This window comes from Leucoraja erinacea, chromosome 18 (assembly GCF_028641065.1).
Source record: "Leucoraja erinacea ecotype New England chromosome 18, Leri_hhj_1, whole genome shotgun sequence".
Taxonomy (NCBI): Eukaryota; Metazoa; Chordata; class Chondrichthyes; order Rajiformes; family Rajidae; genus Leucoraja; species Leucoraja erinaceus.
In genome coordinates, this window is record NC_073394.1 from 810,503 (window position 1) to 826,303 (window position 15,801).

The window sequence follows — 15,801 nt, forward strand, 5'->3', positions numbered from 1 at the left end:
TCTCCCAGGATGTAAGCATCAAGTAAGGTCATGGCTTTCAGGTGAGAGAGGCAACATTTAAAGGAGGTGTGTGGGGTGAGAGGGTGGTGCTGGTGGCATTGTGGTCTGGCATTTAAGAGACTTACCTTGGTGTATGGATATGCAGGGGATGGAGGGATGAATGATTGAATGAATGAATGATGAATGAATGATGAATGATTGAATGAATGAATGAATGAATGTATGAATAAATAAGGTAGGCATTGGTCTTGGCATCATGGTCAGCACAGACATTGTAAGTAAATTTATTGGCCAAGTATTCACATACAAGGAATTTGCCTTGGTGCTCCGCCCACAAGTAACAACATGACACACAGTGACAGTTATGAATGACTCAGAAATCACTAAACATTAATAATAATAAAACATTAATGATAAAACGCCATTGATCAAGTATGTGAACCAACAAAATACCAAATCAAAGGGAGGCTACAGATTTTTGGCTGTTGAGTAGAGCAACTACTCGTGGATAAAAACTGTTTTTATGTCTGGCTGTGGCAGCTTTGACAGCCCGGAGTCGCCTTCCAGAGGGAAGTGATTCAAAGAGTTTGTGGCCAGGGTGAGAGGGGTCAGAGGTGATCTTGCCCGCTCGCTTCCTGGCATTGTGGGCCGAATGGCCTGTTCCTGTGCTGTACTATACTCTATGATTCAATGTAAATTGTGATGCATTAAGTTGGGCAAAGGGAAGCTACTGTGTCTCATCCTGCAGTGGTTATTGTAACGGATTGTTCTTTGTGTCATTCACAGTGGCTACCCTGTGTAATATCAACAACGGAGACTGCAGCCACCTCTGTCTCCTGGCTCCGCTGCCCAGAGGCCACAGTTGTGCTTGCCCCACTGGCATCAACCTCCTTGCTGATGGCAAGACGTGTGCGCCTGGTAAGCTGAGTCTCCCCTCTCCACACGTGGCACACAGTGGCATTTCACATCATTAAACGTCCTTTCATTACTGGGAAAAAAGACAAGTCAAGTCAAGTCAGTTTATTTGTCACATACACTACGAGATGTGCAGTGAAATGAAAGTGACAATGCTCGCGGACTTTTTTGTGCAAAAGACAAACAACAAAACAACCAAACAAATTATAAACACAATCATAACACACATATTCTTTTACATAATAAATAATGGAAGGAAAAACGTTCTGTAGAGTTAGTCCCTGGTGAGATAGGCGTTTACAGTCCGAATTGCCTCTGGGAAGAAACTCCTTCTCAACCTCTCCATTCTCACCGCATGGCAACGGAGGTGTTTGCCTGACCGTAGCGGCTCTAGAAGTTAGCAGGGGTGGAAGGGGTCTCCCATGATTTTATTTGCTCTGGAATTGCACCTCCTGTTGTATAGTTCCTGATGGGGGGCGAGTGAAGTTCCCATAGTGCGTGGGGAGGAACGCACTACTCTCTGCAGAGCCTTCTTGTAAGGATAAGGGTAAACCAGATGGTAATGTTCCCGGAGAAAGATTTTTTCACACAGCCGCTGCGTAGAAGCACTGGAGGATCCTCGGAGACACTCTGGTTTCCTCAATTGCCTGGGTGGTAAAGGCGCTGCCTTGCCTTACTCAACAGTGCTGAGGCGTGTGATGACCATGTCATATCCTCGGAGATGTGGACTCCCAGATATTTAAAACAGTTCAGCCTATCCACAGGATCCCCATTTGAAAGTTAAAAGTTTTGTTAAAAGTGACTGCTGATTGTCAGAAACTAAACCAACATTGTTGTATGTCTCTGGATGTCTGCTGTTATTTGCCACCACAGTGATATATCTACAAGGTGTGAACATTGTGCTCTTTGTTTCACCTTGGGGACATGGGGTAAATTTCAGAAAACACAGGCACCCTACTCATAAACGCATTACATGAGTATTTTTGCAGAAAGTGCTGGAGTAACGCAGCGGGTCAGGCAATATCTCTGGAGAACATGGATAGGTGATGTACAGGCTTGAAAGTGTTCTTCACACTCACTATTCTGAAGACAAGTCCTGACCCAAAACATCACCTATCCTTATGGAAATAGGCAACATTTCGGGCCGAAACTCAGAAGGGTTTCGGCCCAAAACGTTGCCTATTTCCTTAGCTCCATAGATGCTGCCTGAGTTACACCAGCACTCTGTGAGTTACACCAGCACTTTACACCAGCACTTTGTGCCTTTTTTCTGTAAAGCAGCACCTGCAGTTCCCTGATGCCCGAGCAGATGGTCTAATAGTTGAGGAATATTTTTCCACCTCTAGAGGCAGGAAACATGTTCCCGATGTTGGGGGAGTCCAGAACCAGGGGCCACACACACACAGTTTAAGAATAAGGGGTAAGCCATTTAGAACGGAGATGAGGAAACACTTTTCCACACAGAGTAGTGAGTCTGTGGAATTCTCTGCCTCAGTGGAGGCCGGTTCTCTAGACACTTTCAAGAGAGAGCTAGATAGGGCTCTTAAAGATAGCAGTCAGGGGATATGGGGAGAAGGCAGGAACGGGGTACTGATTGTGGATGATCAGCCATGATCACATTGAATGGCGGTGCTGGCTCGAAGGGCCGAATGGCCTCTACTCTTGCACCTATTGTGTATTGTCTCTCTGCAGAACATTCCCATCATCTCTCTTGCATCATCTTTCTCCAGGTATGAGCAGCTTCCTGATATTTGCTCGGAGAACGGATGTCCGAATGGTCTCACTCGATATCCCCTACTTTGCTGACGTGGTGCTGGCCGTCAATGACTCCATGAAAAACACCATTGCTATCGGAGTCGATCCTAAAGAAGGTGATTGGTTGTATATGTAAACACTTTGTTTGATATTTACCAGAATATAAATGCTTGCCCACCCACTGCAATGATTCAATTAGTGGGACATAGAAACATAGAAATTAGGTGCAGGAGTAGGCCATTCGGCCCTTCGAGCCTGCACCGCCATTCAATATGATCATGGCTGATCATCCAACTCAGTATCCCGTACCTGCCTTCTCTCCATACCCCCTGATCCCTTTTGCCACAAGGGCCACATCTAACTCCCTCTTAAATATAGCCAATGAACTGTGTGGCCTCAACTACCCTCTGCGGCAGAGAGTTCCAGAGATTCACCACTCTCTGTGTGAAATAGGTTCTTCTCATCTCGGACATCTGCAATGAGCTACCAATAAATACAAACCCTCTGCATCACCTCAGCCCAGCTGTTGTAGGGAATCATTAATAGCATGTTGATGAGGTGCCATCTCATGATTGGGAATGACCCAGCTTCACCTCAGTGGCACGCAAGGTGTGAACTAGAGGGAGAGGTTGGGCCAGCTACGACTTGATTCCTCGGAGTGCAGGTGGATGCGGGGTGATTGTATAGAGGTGTACAAAATCATGAGGGGAAGAGGAAACATAGACAATAGGTGCAGGAGTAGGCCATTCGGCCCTTCGAGCCAGCACCGCCATTCAATGCTGATCATCCCCAATCTGTACCCCGTTCCTGCCTTCTCCCCATATCCCCTGACTCCGCTATCTTTAAGAGCCCTACCTAGCTCTCTCTTGAAAGCATCCAGAGAATCAGCCTCCACCGCCCTCGGAGGCAGAGAATTCCACTCACAACTCTTTGTGTGAAAAAGTGTTTCCTCGTCTCCGTTCTAAATGGCCGACCCCTTATTCTTAAAACCTAGAAATGTTGACTGTTTTGCTGTGATTAAAGTTGCATTGTAAACCCTTGTTGTTTTTGGCAAGCTCTCCTTTTCTCTTTATACATTTTGTTTTCTTGAAGCTAGGCTGGCCAGTTAAAGTCTTCACAGATCAATCCTTCCTGCTAATGCAATACCCTTTTATTTCAGGCAAGGTGTACTGGTCAGACAGCACTCTGAATACAATTAGCCGAGCCAGTCTGAATGGGTCGCAGCAGGAAGATATTGTGAACACAGGTGAGTGAGCTGAGAGTGTCTGCAACTTGTTCCATCGCACAATGGGACATCTTTGGAAGTTGTGAACACGAGCAGTGGGGAGAGTTTGGGGCAGTCATGAACTAATGCAGGGAGCTAAACAAGCTCAGATCAAATGCAATCCAAGCATTGATGGCAAGGCAAGCACAACAACCCATTGGTGATTAATGAGTCCACAAATAATGATGAAATATGAAGTGTTTCCAGAATTAATGCAGAGTTGATGCTGCACCTCTGCTGTTCAGAACCACACTGGGCTCTGGTTTAGACAAATGATCAATTATACATATTAACCCACCGCTTGGACAAATATGTAGCTTTATTTCTATTTAAATAAAAAATATTGTATCAAAATATTTAATATCAAAATACTAGGGCAGCACAGTGGCCTTGCTGTTGGGTAGAGTTGCTGCCTTACAGCGCCAGAGACTCAGGTTAAATCCTCACTGCAGCTGCTGTCTGTACGGAGTTTGCACGTTCTCACTGTGACCGCGTGGGTTTTCTCCGGGTGCTCCGGTTTCCTCCCACTCTCCAAAGACGTACACTTAATTGGCTTCCGTAAGTTATAAATACGAATTGTCCCTAGTGTGTAGCATAGTGCTAATGTGCGGGTGATCGCTGGTCGGCACGGACTCGATGGGCCAAAGGGCCTGTTTCTGTGTTGTATCTCTAAAGTCGAAATTGCTTTTTTGGGTAGTAATCAATGTATCATTGAATGTAATGAAATGTTCACTCAATGGTTGTAAAGTAAGCTGCAGTTGGAGTGACATATTCTATAGCTACTGCTTTCTCTGCCTCTCCCCCAAGGGCTGATGACCACTGATGGTCTGGCAGTTGATGCCATCGGCCGTAAAATCTACTGGACAGACACCGGCACCAACAGGATTGAAGTTGCTAATTTGGATGGAACAATGAGAAAGGTTCTGATCTGGCAAAACTTGGACAGTCCGAGAGCTATCGCTCTTCACCACGAGAAAGGGTGAGTGGTGATGTCTCAGATCAATAATGAACAGTAACTCAGTGGGTCAGGCAGCATCTATGGAGCTAAGGAAATAGGCAACGTTGCCTATTTCCATAAGGATTTCGGCCCCGAAACGTTGCCTATTTCCATAAGGATTTCGGCCCCCCGAAACGTTGCCTATTTCCTTCGCTCCATAGATGCTGCTGCACCATAACTCAGCGGGTCAGGCAGCATCTGTGGAGAACATGGATAGGTGACGTTTCACAGAGTGCTGGAGTAACTCAGTGGGTCAGGCAGCATCTGTGGAGAACATGGATAGGTGACGTTTCACAGAGTGCTGGAGTAACTTAGTGGGTCAGGCAGCATCTATGGAGCTAAGGGATAGGTGACGTTTCACCGCGTGCTGGAGTAGGGTTTCGGCCCGAAACGTTGCCTATCATCCTTCGAGAACATAGATAGCTGACGTTGCACAGAGTGCTGGAGTTTCTCCAGCATTTTTGTGTCTATCATCTGTGGAGAACATGGGTGTGGACGCAGCCCAGACCATTACACAAACCAACCTCCCTTCCATCGACTCCATCTACACTTCACGCTGCCTCCACAAGGCCAGCAGCATCATCAAGGACCAGTCTCACCCCGGTCACTCCCTCTTCTCCCCTCTCCCATCAGGCAAGAGGTACAGAAGTGTGAAAACGAACGCACACCTCCAGATTCAGGGACAGTTTCTTCCCGACTGGTATCAGGCAACTGAACCATCCTACCTACAACTGGAGAGTGGTCTTGAGCTGCTGTCCATCTCATTGGAGACCCTCACAGACTATCTTTAATCAGACCCTACTGGACTTTAACTTCTGCTGAACGTTATTCCTTTTATCTGTACACTATGACCAGCTCGATTGTAATCATGTTTTTGTCTTTCTGCTGACTGGTTAGCTCACAACTAAAGGCTTGTCACTGTAGTTCAATACTCATGACAGTAAACTAAACTATGACTATAGGTAGACACAAAAAGCTGGAGTAACTCAGCGGGACAGGCGGCATCTCTGGAGAGAAGGAATGAGTGGTGTTTTGGGTTGAGACCCGAAACGTCACCTATTCCTTCGCTCCATAGATGCTGCCTGTCCCGCTGGGTTTCTCCAGTATTTTTATCTACCCATGATTTTTCCAGCATCTGCAGTTCCTTCTTAAACATTTTGTCTACTCCACTGCGCAATCTCCTCAAGGTACGCCTAATTTGAAGAAGTTCTCCTCCTCTCTCCAAAGACAGTGAAGGGGCTCGACCCGAAACGTCACCTATTCCTTCGCTCCATAGATGCTGCCTCACCCGCTGAGCTTCTCCAGCATTTTTATCCACCTTGTGATTTTACCATGGTAGTTTTACTGGATCCTGTGTCGTCTATATCAGACACAATTCTATATATAAATGACCAAAAGTGCCTTTAAACAAAGTCCGTATCTGCCTCCAGCCCAATGCAGCGCATTCCACACCCCCATCACCCGTTTTGTTACAAAAAAACTTGCTCTGCGCATCCCCTTTAAACTTTGCCCCTCTCACCATAAAGCTGCCCCCCCTCCCCCTCCCCTTCCTCTGTCTTTGACATTTCCACGCTGGGGGGAGGTTCAGACTGCCCACCCTATCTCTGCCCTTCATAACTTTAAATACTTCCTTCTGGTCTCCCTTCAGAGCAAACAATCCAAGTTACTGATGGTCAGGTTAAATCATACTACTTTGTAGAAATACATCACTCCAAAGATGTACAGGTTTGTAGGTTAATTGGCATGGTATACCTGTAATTGTAATTTGTCCCAAGTGTGTGTAGGATAGTGTTTGTGTGTATGCGGGGATCGCTGGTCAGCACGGACTCGGTGGGCCGAAGGGCCTGTTTCCGCGCTGTATCTCTGAACTAATGACCATTGCCTTCTAGTTAATGCTTGTTGTTTGTTCCCAGATACATGTATTGGACAGACTGGGGAGAACATGCCAAACTGGAGCGTGCAGCAATGGATGGATCAGACAGGACCATTCTCATCAACAATAACCTGGGCTGGCCCAATGGTCTGGTCATTGACAAAGTGTCGTCTCGCCTACTGTGGGCGGATGCACACACTGAGGTACATGCAGTTACATCTGTGGCTGCTGCACACACTGGGGTACATGTACTTACATCACTGAGGTACATGCAGTTACATCTGTGGCTGCTGCTTACATCACTGAGGTACATGCAGTTACATCTGTGGCTGCTGCACACACTGAGGTACATGCAGTTAGATCTGTGGCTGCTGCACACACGGGTACATGCAGTTAGATCTGTGGCTGCTGCACACACTGGGGTACATGTACTTACGTCACTGAGGTACATGCACTTACATCACTGAGGTACATGCAGTTACATCTGTGGCTGCTGCACACACCCAGGTACATGCACTTACATCACTGAGTTACACTGTACAATAATGTGCTGGGTAACCAATGTGAGGTTCCATTTCATAAGCTCTAGGAGCAGAATTAGACCATTCGGCCCATCACGTCTACTCCACCATTCAATCATGGCTGATCTATCTTTCCCTCTCAACCCCATTCTCCTGCCTTCTCCCCATAACCCACTTCATAGATGTGATGCTTCCTGAAGTTATATTACCGTAACATTGTTGATGTTTTTTATGTTGCTGTCATTGCGCTGTGATATTAAAATGGAATGATAGGTGCTATCCTTTTTACAAAAGACAAATTGAGCTTTGAGCTCTGAACACTGGAGGATGAGGCCAACGTCTTTGAATATTGTGTTCCAGCCGTAGTAAGGATGTTATTAGTCTGTAAAGAGTGCAGAGACAATTTACGAGGATGTTGTCAGGACTTGAGGGCCTAAGCTATAGCAAGACATGTTGAACATTATTCCTTGGAGCGCAGGAGACTGTGTGGTGATGTTATATAGAGGTGTGTAACATCATGAGGGGAGTAGATAGGATGAATGTACAGAAATGTTTTATCTGGAACCAGAGGGTTAAGGTGAGAGGGGAAATATTTAAGAGGAACTCTTGGTGCAACTGTTTCATTCAGAGGGTGGGGATATGGAATGAGCTGCCAGAGGAAGTAGTTGAGGCAAGTATATAACACCATTTAAAAGACATTTGGACAGGTACATGGATCGGAAAGTTTTAAATGGGCATAGACAATAGACAATAGGTGCAGGAGTAGGCCACTGACTGCCATTCAATGTGATCATGGCTGATCATCCCCAAACAGTGTTTAAGAAGGAACTGCAGATGCTGGGAAATCGAAGGTACACAAAAATGCTGGAGAAACTCAGCGGGTGCAGCAGCATCTATGGAGCGAAGGAAATAGGCAACGTTTCGGGACGAAACCCTTCCGGGTTTCTGCCCGGAACGTTGCCTATTTCCTTCAGGGTTTCGGCCCGAAACGTTGCCTACCCCCTGCCCTCCATAGATGCTGCTGCACCCGCTGAGTTTCTCCAGCATTTTTGTGTATCCCCAATCTGTACCCCGTTCCTGCCTTCTCCCCATACTCCCTTGACTACGTTATCTTTAAGAGCCCTATCTAGCTCTCTCTCGAAGCCAAATGCAGGCAGGTGGGACTAATGTAATGGGACGTCTTGGTTAGCATGGACAGGTTGGGCCGAAGGGCCTTGTGTGACTCCCATGACAAGATGGCACTTTGATTGTTTAAAGAACTGACTGAGAATCCGTGCAGTTTTTCCCACATTGATTTCCTCTCCCATTACACAGCGGATTGAGGCCGCGGACCTGAATGGAACGAACCGCAAGACCCTGGTCACTCCTGTCCAGCATCCGTACGGCCTGACCCTGCTTGGCCACCACATTTATTGGACAGACTGGCAGACTCGAAGCATCCAACGGGCCGACAAGAACACGGGTGGCGACATGATTACAGTGCGCGGCAACCTGCCGGGACTCATGGACATCCAAGCCATCGACCGCGGTCAACCCCTGGGTAAGTTCCATTCACACGGCCGCAGTCCTGCTACCTGGTTCATTCTCACTTTCATACTGAACTATGGAGACAAGAGTCCCTTCAGGGGAAATCTGGAACTAAATGCCAGGGTGAAGGACCGCCTGTTTCAGACAGAGATGAGGAGGCACGGCTGTCTGCGAGTGATGAATCTTTGGAACGCTCTACATGATCTCTCCATAGTCCTAGCGTGTCCTGGGTAAGAGATTTGACATTGTTTGGGCTGCCAAGGCCTGCTGGATCTCCCTGTTGCTAACCATTTCATCTCCTCTTCCAATTCCCATATTGAGCTTGCCGAGTTACTCCAGCACATTGTGTCTTTTTCTGTAAAGCAGCAGCTGCAGTTCCTAGTGTCTACGCTGTTGAGACTTTGTGTTCCTTCTCTGCAGGTTTTAACAAGTGCGGTGTGAGGAACGGAGGCTGCAGCCACCTGTGCTTGCCCCGACCCAACGGCATCAGGTGTGCATGTCCAACGGGGATCCAAATGAAGAGTGATGGGAGGACATGTGACGATGCTCCCGAGACCTACCTGCTGTTCTCCAGCCGTGCCAGTATCCGTCGCATCTCTCTGGACACCAGAGATTACACCGATGTACACGTGCCTGTCCCTGAGCTCCACAATGTCATCTCCCTCGATTACGACAGTGTGGAGATGAAGGTGTATTACACAGATGTCTTCCTGGATGTCATCAGGTAAGGATGAGCATTGGCTGATCTTCATCCGTGAATAACCTGCCCACTTAGCAACAATAAATGGCCATTTGCTGACATCTAGAACATAGAGCAGTACTCAAACCACTGTTCCCCTCCTCGTATCACTCTCTTCCCCAGCCGACACTGGGCCATTATGGACTCCCACCCTTCATGAGCTCATCTGATCTATTCTGGCCTTTTCTTGCCTCCAGTCCCCCCCCCTCGTCCTTTAGTCTGAAGAAGGGTTCTGTCCCAAATCCATGTTCTCCACAGATGCTGCCTGACCCGCTGAGTTATGGTGCAGCAGCATCTATGGAGCTAAGGAAATAGGCAACGTTTCGGGCCGAAACCCTTCTGGAAATAGGCGACGTTTTGGGCCGAAACCCGGAAGGGTTTCGGCCCGAAACGTTACCTATTTCCTTAGCTCCATAGATGCAGCTGCACCCACTGAGTTACTCCAGCACTCTGTGAAACGTCACATAGAAACATAGAAACATAGAAATTAGGTGCAGGAGTAGGCCATTCGGCCCTTCGAGCCTGCACCGCAATTCAATATGATCATGGCTGATCATCCAACTCAGTATCCCGTACCTGCCTTCTCTCCATACCCCCTGATCCCCTTGGCCACAAGGGTCACATCTAACTCCCTCTTAAATATAGCCAATGAACTGGCCTCAACTACCCTCTGTGGCAGAGAGTTCCAGAGATTCACCACTCTCTGTGTGAAATGTTCTCCACAGATGCTGCCTGACCCGCTGAGTTACTGCAGCTTTTTGTCTCTACCGACACCACAAAAACAAGCCCTTTGCCCACAATGTCAGTGTCGAACATGAAGCACCAAGGCAAATTCCTTATATGTGAATACTTGGCCAATAAAGGTATTCATTCATCGACTTTCCTGCACATAACGCACACACCCCTTCATCTGTACCTTCCCCATTGCTCTACCTATTGTCCTGGAGTTTGACGATTGTATTTATGTATGGGGGCATTAGCAGATCTGATTGGATAGTGTTTCAGTCTAGTTCGGTACACAAGGCAATAACAAACCTAAACCTTCCTGTGCTGTGCTGTACTGTTGTATATTCTGTGAAGCTGGGATGGATGGACCACTTCACTATCTGTATGTCCTGCCTGATCTATGGTTCTGGTGGAGTCTGAGCAAGTGTCTGAATGGTGAGTCATTGTGGTTTCCTGCTGTACTTGTGTGCACTTGACTTTAATGATTTGTATAACTGGGGTTCTGAGTCCTGGTCTTTCCCATCTTTAAACAAGTCTGCGTTGTTGGTTTACCAGAAGTGCGAACCTTAACGGCAGTGGCATGAAGACGGTGATTAGCCAGGGTCTAAAGACGACGGATGGCTTGGCCATTGATTGGGTGGCAAGAAATCTATACTGGACAGACACGGGCAGAAACACCATTGAGGTGTCGTGGCTGGATGGAAGCTGCCGCAAGGTGCTGATCAACAACAGCCTGGACGAACCCAGGGCCATCGCAGTCTTCCCCAGGAAAGGGTGAGCAAATCTTTCCTCAACGTTGTTGTACAAAGTCCTATTGATAAGTTGCATTATGTTCCATATTTCCATTCTAAATTAAGGCCATATTACAATGTATTCAATATTGTCGCCATTTTCTGGATGTTTTTGCTCAACTTTGAGCTAAATATACTGGTTTACCAACTGCTGATCACTGACATCCCAGTGAGGCAAATGTTGAAGCGTTAAACCCAACTTAAATTCAGCAAAGTTTGTAAAAGTTTATGCACGGATCATTTATATTAAAAGATAAACAGTCTCATATCAAGGCAATGGTCAGTGTGGACGTGATGGGCCGAAGGGCCTGTTTCTATGCTGTATCTCTAAACTATAGGTACTATAACAACATTTAAAATACATTTGGACAGATAGACAATAGACAATAGGTGCAGAAGTAGGCCATTCAGCCCTTCGAGCCAGCACCGCCATTCACTGTGAACACGGCTGATCATCCCCAATCAGTACCCCGTTCCTGCCTTCTCTCTATATCCCTTAACTCCGCTATCCCTAAGAGCTCTATTTAACTCAATGAATGGGAAATGTTTAGAAGGATATGGGACAAACGTGGACAGGTTGGACTAGTGTAGATGGGGCATCTTGGTCTGTATGGGCAAGTTGGGCCAAAGGGCCTGTATCTGTACTATATGAATCTAAACTATAGAAGCCAGCAGATGCTCTAGGGGGCTTTACCCCTTAAACTCTCCAAAACCAACTTCAAAGTGAGAATCTGCACTTGGTTTTGATTTTGTCCCACAATATATGAAAGAGTAACGCTCCTGTAGTTGGAATAAAAATTCAGAATCAATGTTACTGATGGTTTGCTTTGATAGATCAATAAGAATCATTTGCTCCAGCGGCTGATATACTCGACAGTGGGTAATGTTAGAAAGGTACAAGGTCATTGAGTGAAACTGGAAAGTAAAGTTACACTTCATTTGATAATGGGTGTGTATGTCTGAGATCTGTAACTATGAAATAATCGGTTTGTGTGAAACGTTGATCTTTGTGAATTTTCCTCTAGGTATCTATTCTGGACAGACTGGGGAAATCTTGCCAAAATCGAGCGTGCACAGCTGGATGGCACAGACCGCAAGGTTCTCATCAACACTGATCTAGGCTGGCCCAACGGTTTAACCTTGGATTATGACACAAGGAGGTGAGCTGAGAAAAAGCCAAACGTGTAAACTGGCGATGGGATAATCAATGCATCAGGAGCATGAGAGAGCAGCAACTCAACTAGCTGGTTCAGGTTATGAAGCAAAGCTTTCTTCCACCCTGGCTCCTTGCCAGATGTTCTATTCCAGTGGTGCATCGTAGCTGGAAACTAGCAACTTGATGGTTTGTTGGATTGAATTTACGGCAGCACAGTGGCCTCACAGCACCAGAGACTCGGGTTCAATCCTGACCTCGAGTGCTGTCTGTGTGGAGTTTGCACGTTCTTCGTGACTGTGTGGGTTTCCTCCAAGGGCTGCGGTTTCCGCCCACATCACATAGACGTGGGGGTTTGTAGGCTAATTGGCTGCTGTAAGCTGCCCTCAGTGTGCAGGAGTGGAGGAGTAAGTGGGATAATATAGGACTAGCATAATCGATGGCTAATAGATCACTAGGGTGATCGATGGTCAGCATTGACTCGGTGGGCCGAAGGGCCTGCTTCCATACTGTTTCTCTAAACTAAACAAATTATTCAGAAAACAATTCGGTATGATGTTAAAATGCAGATTGAAGTACATTCAGGCTGGAGCTGTGATTGGAGTCATCTCCTATTGATGGGATTAAATCTGGGATGATGTCGTGTGTCAGAGCCCTCTGGAATACATATATAAATATTACAATTCTTCCTGGCAGGATCTACTGGGTGGATGCCCACTTAGACAGAATAGAAAGCTGCGACTTGAATGGGAACCTACGGCAAGTTCTCATTGGCCAAGTTACACACCCCTTTGCCTTGACGCAGGTAAGAAATATTATATTTAAGGTTTGTCCATTCAAAGTGATGATGCTGCTGAGGATGATAGGGAACGTGTACACACACACACAAAGTGATGATAGGGAACGTGTACACACACAAAGTGATGATGCTGCTGAGGATGATCGGGGACGTGTACACACACACACAAAGTGATGATGCTGCTGAGGATGATCGGGGACGTGTACACACACACACAAAGTGATGATGCTGCTGAGGATGATAGGGAACGTGTACACACACACAAAGTGATGATGCTGCTGAGGATGATAGGGAACGTGTACACACACAAAGTGATGATGCTGCTGAGGATGATAGGGAACGTGTACACACACAAAGTGATGATGCTGCTGAGGATGATAGGGAACGTGTACACACACACACAAAGTGATGATGCTGCTGAGGATGATCGGGGACGTGTACACATACCATGACTACACGGCTGGGCAGGTTTTCAAGCCCTCCTGCTTCAGAAATGTACATTACATAGAAAACATAGAAATTAGGTGCAGGAGTAGGCCATTCGGCCCTTCGAGCCTGCACCGCCATTCGATATGATCAAGGCTGATCATCCAACTCAGTATCCTGTACCTGCCTTCTCTCCATACCCCCTGATCCCTTTAGCCACAAGGGCCACATCTAACTCCCTCTTAAATATAGCCAATGAACTGGCCTCAACTACCTTCTGTGGCAGAGAATTCCACAGATTCACCACTCTCTGTGTAAAAAATGATTTTCTCATCTCGGGCCTAAAAGACTTCCCCCTTATCCTTAAACTGTGACCCCTTGTTCTGGACTTCCCCAACATCGGGAACAATCTTCCTGCATCTAGCCTGTCCAACCCCTTAAGAATTTTGTAAGTTTCTATAAGATCCCCCCTCAATCTTCTAAATTCTAGCGAGTATAAACCAAGTCTATCCAGTCTTTCTTCATATGAAAGTCCTGACATTCCAGGAATCAGTCTGGTGAACCGTCTCTGTACTCCCTCTATGGCAAGAATGTCTTTCCTCAGATTTGGAGACCAAAACTGTACGCAATACTCCAGGTGTGGTCTCACCAAGGCCCTGTACAACTGCAGTAGAACCTCCCTGCTCTTATACTCAAATCATTTTGCTATGAATGCTAACATACCATTCGCTTTCTTCACTGCCTGCTGCACCTGCATGCCTACTTTCAATGACTGGTGTAACATGACACCCAGGTCTCGTTGCATCTCCCCTTTTCCTAATCGGCCACCATTCAGATATAGGCTACTTTCCTGTTTTTGCCACCAAAGTGGATAACCTCACATTTATCCACATTATACTGCATCTGCCATGCATTTGCCCACTCTCCCAACCTATCCAAGTCACCTTGCAATCTCCTAGCATCCTCCACACAGCTAACACTGCCCCCCAGCTTTGTGTCATCCGAGATGTTGCATTCAATTCCCTCATCCAGATCATTAATACCCCACTAGTCACTGCCTGCCATTGTGAAAAGCACCTGTTTACTCCTACCCTTTGCTTCCTGTCTACCAGCCAGTTCTCTATCCACATCAATACTGAACCCCCAATACCGTGTGTTCAGTCAGTGCCCGTCGAGGTGAATGACGTTGCCTTGTTCCAAAGCTTCATCATGAAGCTCAGTGCGAAGGCGAAAGACCTGTGTAGAGTTCCTGCTGGTGTCTCGAGTCTGAAGAAGGGTCCCAACCCAAAATGTCACCAAGTTCTCCATAGATGCTGCCTGACCCGCTGAGTTACTCCCGCACTCTGTGAAACGTCACCTATCCATGTTCTCCATAGATGCTGCCTGACCCGCTGAGTTACTCCAGCATTTTTGTCTACCTTTGTTTTTTCCAGCATCTGCAGTTCTTTCTTAAACATATTATACAATAATTAATCTTTCCCTATGCTTCTTGAAATAAAACCTGGTCATGTTAACATTAATATTAAGCTTTTAGTTGAACATTTAATGCAACTATGCACATTTTTCCATGGATTGGCATCTGTGCTTCTTACAACAATCCTTGAAGAACAGGAACGATGGGCCGAATGACCTGTTGTTCAATGTGAGCAACATTTCTACATAAGCCCGCTGTCCACAAGAGCAGTTAGGGGGGAGATAAGGCACAATTAAAATATTTCGCGGACAGCATTTTTGGTTATTGATATCAAAGTATAAATGGGGTGTAGGCAGAACTCTGGGCTTCACATTGTTTATTCATCTAAACAGATAAAACGTTTGTCAAATGTGAATATTCATATTAGAACCCCATGGATTGATAATGGTGCTGATATGGCAGAGGGGGAATGATTGGCGATCATCGATGAGAGTGTTTGGGCAACAAAGGAGAAATAATAATAATAATAATAATACATCTTATTTATGGGCGCCTTTCAAGAGTCTCAAGGCCACCTTACAAAAATTTAGCAAGTAGAGGAAAAACATGTAAGGGGAATGAAATAAATAGTAGACACATGACTAGTACACAAAGTAAAGACAGAATTCAATACAAAACACAATACGAGGCAATTAATGCACAGATGAAAAGGGAGGGGGATGTGGGGCTAAGGATAGGCAGAGGTGAAGAGATGGGTCTTGAGGCGGGACTGGAAGATGGTGAGGGACACGGAATTGCGGATCAGTTGGGGGAGGGAGTTCCAGCGCCTGGGAGCTGCCCTGGAGAAGGCTCTGTCCCCAAAACTGCAGAGGTTGGACTTATGGATGGAGAGGAGACCGGC

General features: G+C 46.4%; 1 protein-coding gene across 3 annotated transcripts in view; it reads left to right on the forward strand.

Annotated features, from left to right (window-relative positions):
* The window catches only part of lrp4 (low density lipoprotein receptor-related protein 4), a 204,375-nt gene that overhangs the window by 156,674 nt on the left and 31,900 nt on the right, over positions 1-15,801 (forward strand). For all 3 annotated transcript variants that reach the window (XM_055649125.1, XM_055649123.1, XM_055649124.1), the window contains exons 22-31: positions 787-918; positions 2,646-2,786; positions 3,830-3,916; positions 4,742-4,913; positions 6,845-7,007; positions 8,640-8,865; positions 9,273-9,576; positions 10,873-11,091; positions 12,134-12,268; positions 12,958-13,066. In XM_055649125.1, the coding sequence (XP_055505100.1) occupies positions 787-918; positions 2,646-2,786; positions 3,830-3,916; positions 4,742-4,913; positions 6,845-7,007; positions 8,640-8,865; positions 9,273-9,576; positions 10,873-11,091; positions 12,134-12,268; positions 12,958-13,066 (1,688 nt within the window). The remainder of the gene's footprint in view (positions 1-786; positions 919-2,645; positions 2,787-3,829; positions 3,917-4,741; positions 4,914-6,844; positions 7,008-8,639; positions 8,866-9,272; positions 9,577-10,872; positions 11,092-12,133; positions 12,269-12,957; positions 13,067-15,801) is intronic.